This window comes from Mercurialis annua, linkage group LG6 (assembly GCF_937616625.2).
Source record: "Mercurialis annua linkage group LG6, ddMerAnnu1.2, whole genome shotgun sequence".
Classification (NCBI taxonomy): Eukaryota; Viridiplantae; Streptophyta; class Magnoliopsida; order Malpighiales; family Euphorbiaceae; genus Mercurialis; species Mercurialis annua.
The window spans coordinates 9,589,435-9,604,196 of NC_065575.1; the positions used below are offsets into that span (position 1 = coordinate 9,589,435).

Below are 14,762 nucleotides of genomic sequence, written 5' to 3' on the forward strand. Positions count from 1 at the left end.
AGAGCTAGCTGTACAAGTACGAACAAATATCACAGGTACACGTGACGATCACGAGACAGACATGGTCTGTGTTCTTGACATGAAAGACAACCTATTTTATGATATGTTTAGAGCCACATTCTTTATTTTGGTGTGGGTTTTCTCTTTTACATTCATGGATTCCTTTTTTGGTGGAATAGACACCTCTTATCTTTTATTTTCTTTCACTTTTTATTTAATTAAACTCAGTGTGAGTGAGTGTGCTTGTGTTTCTGGCTGCAAGGTATGGCATAACTCACTTAAATATCAATTTGCCCCCTTATTTTATCAATAAGCAATTAACATCAAAATTAAATTTATCTATAAACTTGTAATTAGTTAATCTAAATTTTGATCAATTAATTCAAACTTTTGGTCAGATAGCTCCTACTGTTAGTTTTTTTTATGTAAATTGTCTACCATATGCAAATTTAGGAGATAAATTAATACTATAAGTTAATCCAAACTAGCAGTTAAACTATTGCCAAATAATGACCACACTGCCTGTCTATCTACCATTTCTCTTGCATCCCCTTATTTTTCTATTGAAAGACCTAAAGATGACTTTCTAGTTTCTCCATAGTTAGTTAAGGTGTCTCCGAGCGCATTTGGAGATCGTGGGTTTAAATCCCACCTCCGTAACTAACATCTAACGAATGAGACTCTAAGACTCTAGTAGTCGGATGTTATCTATGTTAAAAAAAAAAAGTTTCTCCATAGATATTACCAATTTCTACAATGATAATATGCTCTATTTCTAACTTTTATGACAATTATTATGCTAATCATCCGAAATAGGAAAAGTCCATCTCGAAGATATTAATAGTAAAATATTAACATAAAAATCCTAGCCAAGTTCAAGTATTTAGCAGCATAAAGAAAACTTAGTGTTACTCGAACTAAGATCAAGTATTTGACAACAATTTCACCTTATAAACCCATAATCTAAGCCAGCAAAAATATTAGATACAATCATTCAATGTGAATGTTCCAACTCCTTTCCTCAAATGCATCTTCATTAACAGCAATACACCCAATCCGCATTGTTATACCAATAAGAACCAGTCCATGATTCTGTATTATAATTTCTACTGTACGAATCTACCTCTCTGTTCCAAAAAAATTCCCTATGAGTAGTAACTAGTAAGTACGAGTAAGCAGCCAAAACTTACGGACCACAACTTGAAACTTGAAAGTGACTCAACAATGATACACTTGACGAAGATGTACCAATAGTATACTTACGGACCCCTACCAGTGCAGTGCTGACAATTGAAAAAGAGAAGTTGCTTAACAATTCTATACATACAGTTCTTGGAGGTCAAAACTTTGACCAGTCTCCCTGCATGTGACACAGCACCCTCATGCCAACTGTAGACAAATAATGTATCACTGCAAAAGCTCGTTATCTAATTGATAGCTCCTCTTCCATGAGGTTCTATCAGTAAAAAAATTGAGCAGAAACGGTCCAAATTTATTGAAGCACAATACAGTACAGCACAGTTTACTATGCAATACTCCTGGTAAAGATATTAGAAACTTAAATCAATTACCTCATATAATGTGTATTTGTTGGACTTGGATTAGGCTGTGCATGCTGGCTACACTGAGTTTCGCAAGAGAAGTTCTTCGTCAGTCAAAATACAATTGATGATGAGTCTGCTTCTGGTGATTATTATTCAAGCTGTTCTACTAGCTCAAAGTTTCTGGAAGTCATACTTGACCTGCAGGGTTCAAGTGCAACATTATATTTAATGATAATTTAAAGGGTCATCGTAATTAAGGCATAAAGTCGATTGTATTATGATATCAAATCATGCGCGCAACAAATAATGTATTTATTATGCAACGAGTACATAGAACGATATAGCTCTAGCCTACAGGTTGCAATAATCTTCTTGGAGAGTTTAATTTTGAATTTTCATGTCACAGTATCCGTAACCAAGCTAACTAACTATTGGCCCAGTTTTAAAAGCAACTAAAATTGGATTTATGTGCTTTGCTGTTTATGTTTATTTTTCAAGCTTGTTGATTGGAGCTAAGTTAGACTTCAAAGCAGTAAGAAAGTTAAAAAAACTAAAATGGTTTTTGCAAAAATGATGAAAATGATCACAGCTCATTGAAGGCCATACTGATTGTACGTTGATGAGAGGATAATGCCCAGTTAAGAGCTCATTGTCAAATAGTAAATGATATAACAGTTTTACATGCTGCAAAGCAACAGTATGTCAGCAACTCTAGATACATGACTTTATTAGTTCATTAGGAGCTTTCCAAAATTACAAATGCTTGTTAGGAAATAAAATGCTTGCTAGTGCAAAGGATAAATATTTTTGGTTCATAATACTTGTCACATTAGAATATCAAAGGAGCATTTATTGCTATTTTTCCAATTTATCCCTATCAATATACTAATTTAGTGAGACTTAAAAGACTAGTCAAACATAAAAATAATAGTAGTAATTAATATGGGCAGTTTAACTACTGTGTAGATAAATTAAGACATTTATTATTTTCTTAATTTGTGTCAAATATCCAAATGGAACAAATGTTATGAACAGGAGGGAGTAATTAACAATACAGCATATAATAATTTTTAAGGCCATATCGAACTCCATAGAGTCAAACACAAAACTTAGCCCGAAGAAAGATACAAGCTAGAAAGTGATAGAACTCACCATAAATGATCAAGAATAGTTAAAATCTGAAACAAATGCAGCCTTCAAATCATCAATCTCCTTGAGCAACTTCTCATTCTCATGATTCATATTTTGTATCTCAACATGCAAAGCTGCAATTGAACAACTTGTAGAATGTCACCAAGAGCTCGAGTAAGATCGACTAGGTCTAACTTTTAACTATTTATGTCAAACAATCCACAAAATACACGGTCCAAAAGCATCAGATAATGTAGAAATTGTACTAGTACATAATGCATGCAACTGATAGCGAACTAATCTAGAAAGTAAATATACAACATGAGGTGCTTACAGTTACTCAAAGTTCCATCATTGTATTACTCGTGTTTTCTTATCTTTTTTTCAAAATAAGGCAATCAATCTGAAGCTGAGAATTTATGTTGATGCTTCGAGAGAGTTGCTAGTGATGCTTTTCAGAATCAAGAAAAAGTTAGATACCCGCAGGTATTAGATCCATACTTGAGTTTGCAAGAATGTGATGTCGTATGCAAGTAAAAATTGACTATATTACCAGCATATTATTTAAAAGTGACATTTACTTCTACTACTGCTTAAGAATGCAACATTGTATGTCTTGTGTGATTTTTGTGGGAATATGCTTTGACAAAATTACTGGAAAATAGATCTGACAAGGTATCTTCACCAAAACATTTCTTTGTGAAGCCACAAGGTATCTTCTACAACATTCTAGTCATAGGCCAAATCAATACCTTAAGAAGATGGTGGATGTTCAATAGCTTCGAAAAATGATGGTTTGGTGTGTGCATTAATATGCACCACGTTTGCTCATTTTGAACCATTGTGTTTATGGTCGTTCACTTGTTTAACGTAGAGTCTAGAATGACCAATCATCGCGGCCTTAGCAGATTTAACTCGACTATCCATCATAAAACTCCTAAGTTTCAATCCTCTATTTAGCAATACCGCAGACAAAGCCACATATGTGTACCTCATCTAAACTTCATGGAGAAGGTCCACCAAAGGTGGAATTATTGACAACACATTGCACATTAAGCCAATTAAGCTATCAGAATTTTGACACTACTGCTTGTTGGTAGTTAAACTTGAATTAAATTAAACTAAGAAACATAATTTATTAAATTTATTTAAAATTGGCATGAATCAATATTTATGTCATTTTATCAAATAACGGGTCAAACAGACATAGAAATCTTGCAGACATTTATAATAAGGCTGAGAGATTAGATGATATGAATTTATTATGTTTTCTTGTTGATTTTGAACCCTAAGCTTTGAAGAAACTAGCAAGGATGAGAGGCGGATTCAAGCCATGAATGAAGAGATCCAATCAATTAGAGTCAAATGGAAGTATAAACTCAAAAAGAATGCTAAAGGTGAAGAAGAGAGATACAAGGTTAGGCTTGTGGCAAATAGATACAAGTAAAGACAAGACATGGACTATGAAGAGGTGTTTGCTAGTATTACTTGCATGCACAAACCATGTTGTAGGAATGTTTGGTTCATCCCCTTTGCAACCTTATTTTGTTGTGGTGAACATAATATGATGCCTCTCTATACCTTTCTTTCTGTAGAATTCAATAAATGGTGCATTTCACATCTATGATCTCTTCATTGTAAAGCATCACAAAGTTTTCGTATGGACTGGCAAATAACATAAAAGAATAGGGATCATCTTCTTCAATCGAAATATCAATGCCTTATAAATCTAAAATAATTCAATTTTAAGTTCTCGCCATGAACTTTTACATGTTTCTCTGACATCCTCATCATATACAAATGTTCTTTATGATACAGCTGGTTTGTGAGAAATATTTTTTGAAACTTGCTTTCCAATGCTTGCCATAAGCCGTTGACGTTCCTTCACCAAACTTCTCTCACCAAATCATCAGAAAGATTCAATAGAATTATACTATGTGTTTTTGATATAATTTTAGCCCTCTTTCCTACTAACAAACTCACATGAAAATTATCTTATCCCTCTAACACTGGTGCGCATCTATGGTGAACTAGAACAAATCTGATCTTCACTTTTCACAAAGTAAAATCACTCAAACCACTGAATTTCTAAACATCGAATTTGTGAAGCGACATCTTCTCAAATTTATAATTTAGGCTCTAATACCCTTTGTTGTTGCAAAAGCTAATATAGGATTAAATAAAAGTAAAAACAAGGTTTAATCAGTATGATCTACGTCCCCGGGTAAGAGAGTTACTTCTATTATTCAGAGTTAAAGTTACAGTAGGGTATATCAAGTATTATACTAAAAATCCTAACTCAATTACTTTATATAATGGCCCATCAAAATTGCTGATAGAAGTCATAATCCGTTCAATGGAAAAGTGTCTCGTGTTTCTCGTGGTGCAAACCATGGTGGTATTCAATTAGCACGGCCTGTGGCACGACCGTGCTGTAACATGATTGAGTATATAAGTAGTTCCCAACATGTCAAAAAGTTCTTTTGCTGAGGGGTTGGACTCTATAATCTATGATCTATCTAGAACTCTAACTACATAAATTTAAGATCTCAAGTAACTCTCAATAGAAAATAGAAAATAGCATAAAAGAAAAAAGAACTCATAACCAGACCTTTCTGCAAGTTTACTCCTTCAAGTTAAGGACCATTTAAAACCCAATAAGCCATTTAAAGGTCTCACATGACGTTCGAGTTAAGTTCATCAAAAGATTGTTAACTAGGGCTCCCACTAAAAAAAGTTTGTATAGCATATTGTTAGCATCATATCAAAAATGTCACGTGTTAATAAGCAGCAACATTAACAAATAAGAAAGCTATCACTATAGCAAGAGGTCCAAGTAATACTCCTATCAAACACAGCTGCAAATATGAATATTACCATAGTTTGAAGCTTGAAGATCTTGAAGAACGTCGTCAACAAATGCCAACATCGAATTCTTCAATGCATAATTGTTCTGGCCTAGGAGACCAATTTCATTTTCAAGAAATTCTTTCTCCGACAACAATTTAACTAGCTCGTCATTTTCTCCCCTGTCGATGCCCTTTTGAAATTCTATGCAAAGCAAGGTAAACTGTTCCCTGTAGTGTATGGACTACAAAGTCTCAATATTCTCTGCAATTGTAGCATTAACTGTAGTAATATCTGGAAAAGGAACTAAACTGACATACAACAAGTTTAAAACAAAATCATAAATATAACTAATTCTATAAGAACCCTCAATATGTTTTTATTAAATCATTCATGCTGTCTTAAGTTAGAATCCCAATGTTTGTATGGGTGTTATTAGGCACCAAGAGTAAATTATTATAAAAAAACTTCAAAGATATCATGAATGATTTAATAAAAATACTTGTTACAAAATATATCGGCAAGTTACATGACATTCCAGTAATTTTGTAGTATATAATAGATAATTATTACAAAATCTTGTTATGATCTAAAATTCATTTGAGACAATTTGACTAGAATTTATGACAAGTATAACCAATTTTATATAATTAAAAAATAAAATCAAACTCTAAATAAATTCTGCAACGAAAACATTATGAAATTTTAAAAAAAAGAATGCTAAATAAACAGCTAACAACTAAAATGCTAAATTGTAAAAAAAAAAATCTAATCTAAATTTAATACAAACATTTGAATCAAATAAAAATTACCGCTTAATGCTGATTCTTTGAAGCATCTCGTCTTTTTTATCCCGTAGACTGCCTAATTCGTCCTCCAATAATTTCACAGATCTTCTTGAATCATCTGCGCAACAATATTAACAGATTTCAAAATTAATTAATTGTATAAGTTAACAAAAAAATGAATTAAATTACCGGTGACGGAGACCAATCCACTGATCTCAAACTGAGAAACGTAAAGCGATTTTGCAAGATCGGATTCTCTGATAGCCAATGAGGATTCTAATTCTGTGCATTGAACAATCTCTGACTCTATGTGGCGCGTTACTTGAATATTGGCTTCGATTTCTTCGTTTACCTGGTTTTTATTGTTTATTTTAGAACTAATACATTATACAAAATAGATAATTTAGAGAAGGAAGAAGACGAATACTTGATCGAGCATGTCTTTGAGATAAGAGATTTGGCAGAGAATGGCGCCTGAATCGTCCATGGCTACGCTTTCTTCTCTTTTCCCGCCTTTTCTACTTCAATTTCCCTCTCCTTTATATACTGTCTTTGGGGTTTTTTTTCTAAGGTTATTTTTTAGGGCTAATTACTTAAAAAAAACCCCATTTTGAACATTTTTTTCGTTTATACCCTGACTTTGTAAAAAAATCATTTGTATCCAATTCTGGGTTTTTAGGTCTCATTTCTACCCAATACAAAAATATAATTGACAATTTAATAAATTAAAGGATAAAAAAATTAAGAACAATTAAATAAAAGGTTATATCATACGTCTAATTAGTATACAAACATAAATTAAAGGATTATTTTAAATTTTTTTCTAATGAAAAGAGGCAATTTTAGTACTTTTGGGTAGAGAAGAAAATTTAAAAACCCAAAATTGGGTACACATGACTTTTTTATAAAGTCAAGGTATAAAAGAAGAAAAAAAAAGATTAAAGGAGGGATTTTTTAAGTAATTAAGCCTATTTTTTATTTTGGTGTCCCTCAATTATACAATTTTTGTTTTTCTGGTCTCTCGATTTCAATTTTTCCTTCTCTAGTCCTTAAATTTCTTTTTGTTGTCCATTTGTCCTTTTAAGGGACCGGAAAAGGATCCAATTGCTGGAAATAATAGAAATTTAGGGACTCAAGTTGGCAATTACGGATAGAGAGGGCAATTTTCAGGGTAATTTACAAAAATCCCTCAAAAGTGGTCCACTTTAATGTTTTTATCTCAGCTTTTTATTTTTTGCATAAATCACTCAAAATAATAAAAAAGTTTCTATAAATCCCCCATACCTCAAAATAAGTTGGGTTTACAATAAAACTGGACAAGCTTACCCTCATATACAAAACACGCCAACTGAATGCATGCATGCACCATGTTTGTTAGTATAAGTGAATGCATGCATGCACCATGTTTGTTAGTATAAGTGAATACATGCATGCAACATGCTTGTTAATATAAGTGAATGCATGTGCGGCAATACTTGTTAGTTTAACAAACTCAATTAACAGTGTCTTTCTAATTAGATAGTAATAATTGAACAAGTTAAAAAAAATTATGAGTATATTCAGTTATTTATCAAGACAAAAAATATATTAAACGTGATAAATAAATGCATGTTTGTTAAATATTTCAATTTATTTTTTATAGAGTAAATTTATAAAAATTTCATTTAATTTGAATTAATTAATTTATTAAAATTTTATTTTCTATTAATTTACTTTGACTTTACATTAACTTAATATTAAATTTATATTGTAGTTAGTTTTACATTTATTTTATTTTAAATTTATATTTGCTTTAAATTTAACATAAATTCAATGTCAATTTAATGTAATTTTTTTATGCATTATTAAAAATTAAAAATTAACTTGGTGTAATTTAATTAATTTATTAATATTTAAAAAAATTATAAAGTGACAAACAAACTAATAGTAAATTGAAAGTAAACTATCTATTTTTTCCGCGGTGACCAGTGTAAAATTTATTGTGAACTTAATGTGAAATCAATGTCAACTCTATGTGAATTCAATATGAACTCAATGTCAATTTAATATAAATTTATTTTTATATGTTATAAATTGAAAACTAGCATGGTGTAATCAAATTAATTTATTAATTATTTAAAAAATAAATTTCTAAAGTTATAAATAAACTAATAATAAACTGAAAGTAAACTGTCTAATTTAAAAAATTAAAGTTAGTGGATTCATATATTAGTTTATTTTAAGTTTATACTGAACCGACTATCGTATTTTTCTTTTTAATTTTTACTTTCAACTTACTATTATTTTATTTATCATTTTATACTTTATTTTTAATAGTATAAATTTTTAATAAATTAGAGTAAGTTAATTTTAGATTTATAACCAGTTTACTAAGAATTAATTTTAGATTAGTTTTTACATTGAGGTTGATATTAAGTTTACATTGAGTTGATATTGAGTTTACATTAGGTTCATATTGAGTTTATATTAAGTTTACACCAACTATTGTGGAGAATTTTACAAAATTTACTTTCAATTTATTATTAGCTTATTAGTCACTTTATAATTTTATTTTTAATAGTGTCAATTTTTATTAAATTAGAGTAAGTTAATTTTAGATTGGTAATCAGTTTATTAAAAATTAACTTTAGACTAGTTTACATTGAATTAATATTAAGTTTACATTAAATTGATATTTAATTTACATTGAGTTCACATTAGGTTCATATTGAGTTTATATAGAGTTTACACCAACCACTACGGAAAAATTTAAAAAATTCCCTTCAATTTACTATTAGCTTATTTGTTACTTTATAAATATATTTTTTATAATATAAACTTTTAATAAATTAATTTGATTAGAGTAAAGTAATTTTAGGTTTATGATCAGTTTACTAAGAATTAATTTCAGATTAGTCTATATTTAGTTGATATTAAGTTTAAATTGAGTTTATATTAGGTTCATATTGAGTTTATATTCAGTTTATACCGACCACTGCATAATTTTTTTTAAAATTTTAATTTTAATTTACTATTAGTTTATTTGTCATTTTAGAAATTTATTTTTGAATTAATAATAAGTTAATTTGATTAAACCAAATTAGTTTTAAATTTATAGCAATTTATATAAAAATTATATCAAGTTGACATTGAATTTACATTAAGTTTACACCGACCACCACATAAAAATAGATAGTTTAAATTCAATTTATTATTAGTTTATAAGTAACTTTTTTAAATTATTAATAAATTTATTTAATTAAAATAATTTAATTTCAAAATTAAAATAAGCTTATTAAAGGTTTACTTTATACAGTTTACTTTGAGTTTATATTAAGCTGACAATGAGTTGATGTTGAGCTTTCACTGAAATACATTGAATTTATACCGACCACTGCGGAAATTTTTTAAAAATTTTAATTTCAATTTACTACTCCCTCCGTCCCGTTTAAGAAGTCCCATATTCTATTTTGGGATGTCCCATTTAAAAAGTCCCATTACTATTTTTAGAATACTTTTTCATTGAATACCCTATTTTACCCTTATTTTAGTTATCTTAAAAGAGTTTTATGGAAAATTCCACTATCATTAATAGGGGCAAAACATGAAAAAACATAAAAAGACAAGAATAATTAATGTTTTCTTAATCTGTGTGTAAAGTCAAATGGGACTTCTAAAGTGGGACGGAGGGAGTATTAGTTTATTTATCATTTTATATTGTATTTACATTGACCATAACAGGTCGTCGCCATATATAAGACTATAAATAATTTTAATTTAAATAATATATAAATTTCTTTAATATAAAATTTATAAAATTACTATTAAATATTAAAATTAAATAAAAAATAACAGACATGTGACTTTTAATTATAATTTATACACTTTAGAAAATAAGAACAATATCAAATAAGGGATTAAGGAAAATTGAATTAAAATTAGTCAATTAACGTGGTAATGCATGCTCTTAAAATGAAGTGACAGTGCATGCCATTGAAAAACATGTGATAACGCATACTATTATGTGAGCAGGTAAACATTAGCAAATAGAGGGAAATTATAGTGTGTGATAAAAACACAGTAGAAAAATATACTTAAGGGATAAAATAGGAATGACAAAGACTAAAAGATAGACATGAAAAGAACTTTTAAAATTTGAGAGATTTTTGCAAAAAATAAAAACATGAGTCACTAACATAAAGATTTGAAATTTTGGGTGATTTGGTGTAATTTTCTCCAATTTTCATCCATACCCATTTATCCACCCCATACCCACCCATTGTATAAAGGGTATCGGTTACAAAAAGGTAGTTATATATTAAATGGGTAGTAAATGGCTAAAAATCTTTAAACCCATTAAAATAAGGGTTATAAAAGGGTTTGATATGGGTACCCACACTCTACCCATAATGATCTAATAGGCAAAATTAGTTGAATGACACATGTCAATTTAAGAGTATGAGTTTTTTTAGAATATCAAATAAATTTTAAATTTCAAAATCAATATTTAAAAGTCATAATGAATCAAAATATTTTTTTCAAAAGAAAAAAAAATCGGAAAATATTTTTTTTCGGAATTTTTTTTCAGAAAAAAAACGTTTTTGTCAGAATTTTTTTTCGGAAAATATTTTTTGTCGGAAACTACTTTTTTCCTAAAAATTTTTCGGAAAGTATTTTTTCCCGGAACATATTCTCTCTAAAAGTTTCTCTCTAAAATTCATTAACTCTCACAAGATGTACAATTAAAATGTAATCTATACTATATATAAAAGCACGGATGGGGGGGGACAGGCAAATTTACTGAATAACCCTTTTCAATTTACTACTAAATAAAGGTTTTATAGTCATTAACTAATTAGTTATTTAATTAATCACTATTGTAATTAAAGTCCTAATTAGAATAGGTAGCTAAATTATCTCCAATTTCGTTTTTAGTATGTAAAAAATAACTAAATTGTCTCCAAATTAGTAGGAATACCTATCTTTTAGTTTGATTGAACTACAAAATTAAAATACTGTATTTGGTCAATATATTATTATTTAAATTTTTATCTTATTATTTTTAAAGATATTATTAATAAAATTAAATTAATTATGGTTATTATGGTTATTATAAAACCAAAAAAAGAATAAATTCAGTATGAAAAAAAAATTCAATAACCGAATATATTATATTTACTTTTACAATAATTCTTAACTAATTTAATATTAATTATAAATAAAAAATTGATATAATTATAATTTACTAATATGTTCATTGACGAGTTACGTTACGTTACGAGCCACGTGCATAGCACGTAATGCGAAACTAGTATAATTAAAATTTTGAAAAGTCAATTTTTAACACTATACATATAAAGTGGGTTAATGGATGGGTTAGGGTCATATAGGGTTATAAGGGTATGGGCACCCATATAAAATTAAAACGGGTCATAAATGGGTAGATTAACCATTTATGACCCTACCCATTTAAACCCAACCTATACCTATCCAAATCCACCCATTTGCCACCTCTAATTACAGATAAAGACCAGATAATTAAAGAAATTATAGTTTTAGGGACTCAAAGCCTTTTATTTTTTACAAAATAAATATTAATTTTTTAACTTATAATTGTTACATGAATTTTCATCAAATAGTTGTAACTATTATTTTTATTTAATAGTTAAATGATCAAAGTATATTGAAAATAAAATGACCTTAGAATAATTGACATAAGTCCTACAATTTTTATTTAGTGGCAAATTTACTCTCTATAAATTTATCTTGTAGGTCTGAGTCTGACTTCATGCTCAACTAATCTTACAACTTGCATAAAGATTCTTGACTTTTGAGATTTTATTTTTAAATTTCAGAAGAGATTTGTTCCATGTTATTGCCAACTTGGTATAAAAAATGCTGCATCCTAAAATTATAATCCAACTTATAACTAATCAATATTGATAGATCGACAAGAGAAAAGGTTGCTAGTCATCTTTAAAAATTGAATCCAGCTAACCATTGAATCTTTGTTTTTACATCTGGTTCAATAATTTTAAAATTTTGCAGGTTTTTTCAGTTTAACAATATTGAACCGAAATTTCAATTTTTAAAAAGCATCAAACCGGATAGACCTCTGATTTCCAATCAAATCAACTGAACCAGCTGGTCCAGTTCTTAAAATTGTTCTTTAAACTACCAACTCAACAGTGTAAATTTATCGAATCTTCAATCCAAATCACAACCCTTTCTCAGTAAATCTCCTCCTTTAACTATTATTGTCACACAAAAATAGCATAAAAGGAACTAAAAAACCAATGTGAAACTTAATAGGATGATAACTGATGTTCGATTCATGAGGTTCAACAATTCATCGATTAAGTTTCAGTTCTACAGAAGCCAAGTACGATAACTTCACTTTCATTCTCCTTGTCAACATTTCGATGCAGGTGGACATCATTCAACTTCCTAATTTACCGGTAACATGAGGTTTCTATGTTGAAAAATTGGTGCAGACTGCAGGGTTTCTTATATGATGATACCTATCCTGCAAAAAGAAAAAACGATGATCAAAAGGCATAAGATACTACATATATAGATATTAATAACAATAGACACAAAATCGAGCAGAAAGAAAAACTCAACATTGTGTCAACAAATATCTAGCATCCCAAGCAACAACAAATTTCACCACCGCATGAATTAATACAACTATGTAGCACAAAAACTCACCGAGTCATACATTTCGGTGATTTGTTTTTGAAAATGATAACTATTATGAAACTCTGAAACTTTATATTTATAATGATATTCTTATGAAAAATGTAATTTCTCCATTTCCGTTTCAGCCTTTTCATGCAATATAGTAACACAACAACTATGATACCATCATGAGGTACTAATTTAACAACCTTGACAAAACCAAATGAAATCTGGTACCATAACAGATCAAAATTAACATGTAAGAGCCAAGAAGATAGGAATGCTAGTTCTAAATTAATAGTTCGATGCCTATTCTATAGTGTCTTATTGATAATATGAGACGCGTCCACTCTTAGGCAACCTTTGCCTCATATTTAGTTCAAAAGAGCATAAACAAGCAGGTGAAGGGAAAAAGAAATTGGCAACGGTGTGCATGCCTAAATCCAGGGATAGCGTTGGGGCAGGAAACTCCAACCCCCATGCAGATCAACAACGAATGAAGTGGGGTTTGCTAGACATATCATCCTACTTGCAGCCCTGTGAAGACCCGATAAAAAAACTCCATATAAGTTGTAAAATACTAAAATAATATTTATAGGGGTTTCCAAAATTTCATTGCTTTTGTTGATTCAAAACGAGCGAAAAAATAGCAAATTTTTTGAAACTCAAGGACTGTAACCCTAAGATGAATGCACATATTTGATACAGCGGTACAGAAATGCAAGGAGGATAGCTTGTTTGTACCCTATGTTGCACGAAAACTGATATACTGAAAGGAAAACGGTAAAATGGCATTTTTTTGCAAAAATATTTCATAAATATAAAGTTTCAAAAGTGGAAACAAAACACCAGAATATAGAACTCGATAAATTTTCATGCATGATAGATGGTGCCTATTAAACTCATATTACATACATAGAACTAGAATTTTACTCCTATTAAACTCATATTACATACATAGTACTAGAATTTTACTCTTGTTAGCAAAGACTGACAACAAAACTAAGCTTCGGTGCCAACAGTTGTAAAACTAAGTTCCCGAATATAGGCAAAGGTTAATCGAAAATGACAAGAGAACAATTTAGCAGGCTTATAAAGCACAATGAGTAACCAGAACTTAACTGTAATTAATAATGAAGGTGGTGAAATTAAGTTAATTACCTTATTAACTTGGGTTTGCTTTGTTGCAGCATGAAGTTCATTCCAACCATTTCCCATTCTTTTCTGAGCAACCAAACAGCTTAAAGAAATTAAAAAAAAAAAACTAAACTAAAAGTAACATTAAACTAGAGGGAGTCTTCAAGCTGATTCAATGTCTCTTTTTCCTTGAGTTCATTCTCGTACTGTTTCAATCGTTCTTTCATCTTCTCCTGATAATCAAAACACGCAATTAATCACAAATTAAAAGAAAAAGTAGATAGATTTTGTGGGTTGAAAACCTTGTAGCCGAGCTCGACGCGATGCATAACGTAGAAACCCAGAATTCCACCAAAAATTGTGCCGCTGATGATCCTTACATATCCCCATTTCAGCGAATCTAACACCATTTTTTTGGTTTCTCAACCACTTTAGGTCAGTCACCGTCTGCACATCACTAGACGCACCCTTAGACTCAAAGATAAATACTTTTTGGCAAAAGGTATAAAACAACTCTTGTAGTTTCATCGAAAGTACAGAAAAGCTCTTAAACTAATTTTCTGTACAATTAAGCTTTCTTTATTTTAAAATAGAACAACTAATCTCTTTCGTTCAACACCCTGGTATTTCTCTTATAACTATATAGAAAAAAGAT

The 14,762-nt window shown here is 29.5% G+C and overlaps 1 protein-coding gene and 1 non-coding gene across 3 annotated transcripts; both read right to left on the minus strand.

Moving 5' to 3' along the window:
• Positions 1–1,191: 1,191 nt before the first annotated feature.
• LOC126686225 (uncharacterized) lies at positions 1,192–6,854 on the minus strand. Of its 2 annotated transcripts, XR_007643847.2 has the most exons (7): positions 6,738–6,854; positions 6,500–6,662; positions 6,335–6,428; positions 5,553–5,752; positions 2,697–2,809; positions 1,572–1,742; positions 1,192–1,283 (listed from the first exon to the last, which is right to left on the minus strand). XR_007643847.2 is itself a non-coding variant. In XM_050380270.2 (6 exons), exons 1-5 carry the CDS (start codon positions 6,795–6,797, stop codon positions 2,706–2,708), a joined length of 621 nt encoding a protein of 206 aa, XP_050236227.1. In that variant the 5' UTR covers positions 6,798–6,854; the 3' UTR covers positions 1,192–1,742; positions 2,697–2,705. The 2 variants fall into 2 exon arrangements, 1 of the variants encoding a protein (XP_050236227.1); XM_050380270.2 differs by having other exon boundaries at positions 1,192–1,742.
• Positions 6,855–12,575: 5,721 nt separating this feature from the next.
• LOC126685775 (uncharacterized) lies at positions 12,576–14,267 on the minus strand. The gene is made up of 2 exons (XR_008791066.1): positions 14,132–14,267; positions 12,576–12,815 (listed from the first exon to the last, which is right to left on the minus strand). It is a non-coding gene; the product is annotated as an uncharacterized LOC126685775 (transcript).
• Between the last annotated feature and the right edge of the window lie 495 nt (positions 14,268–14,762).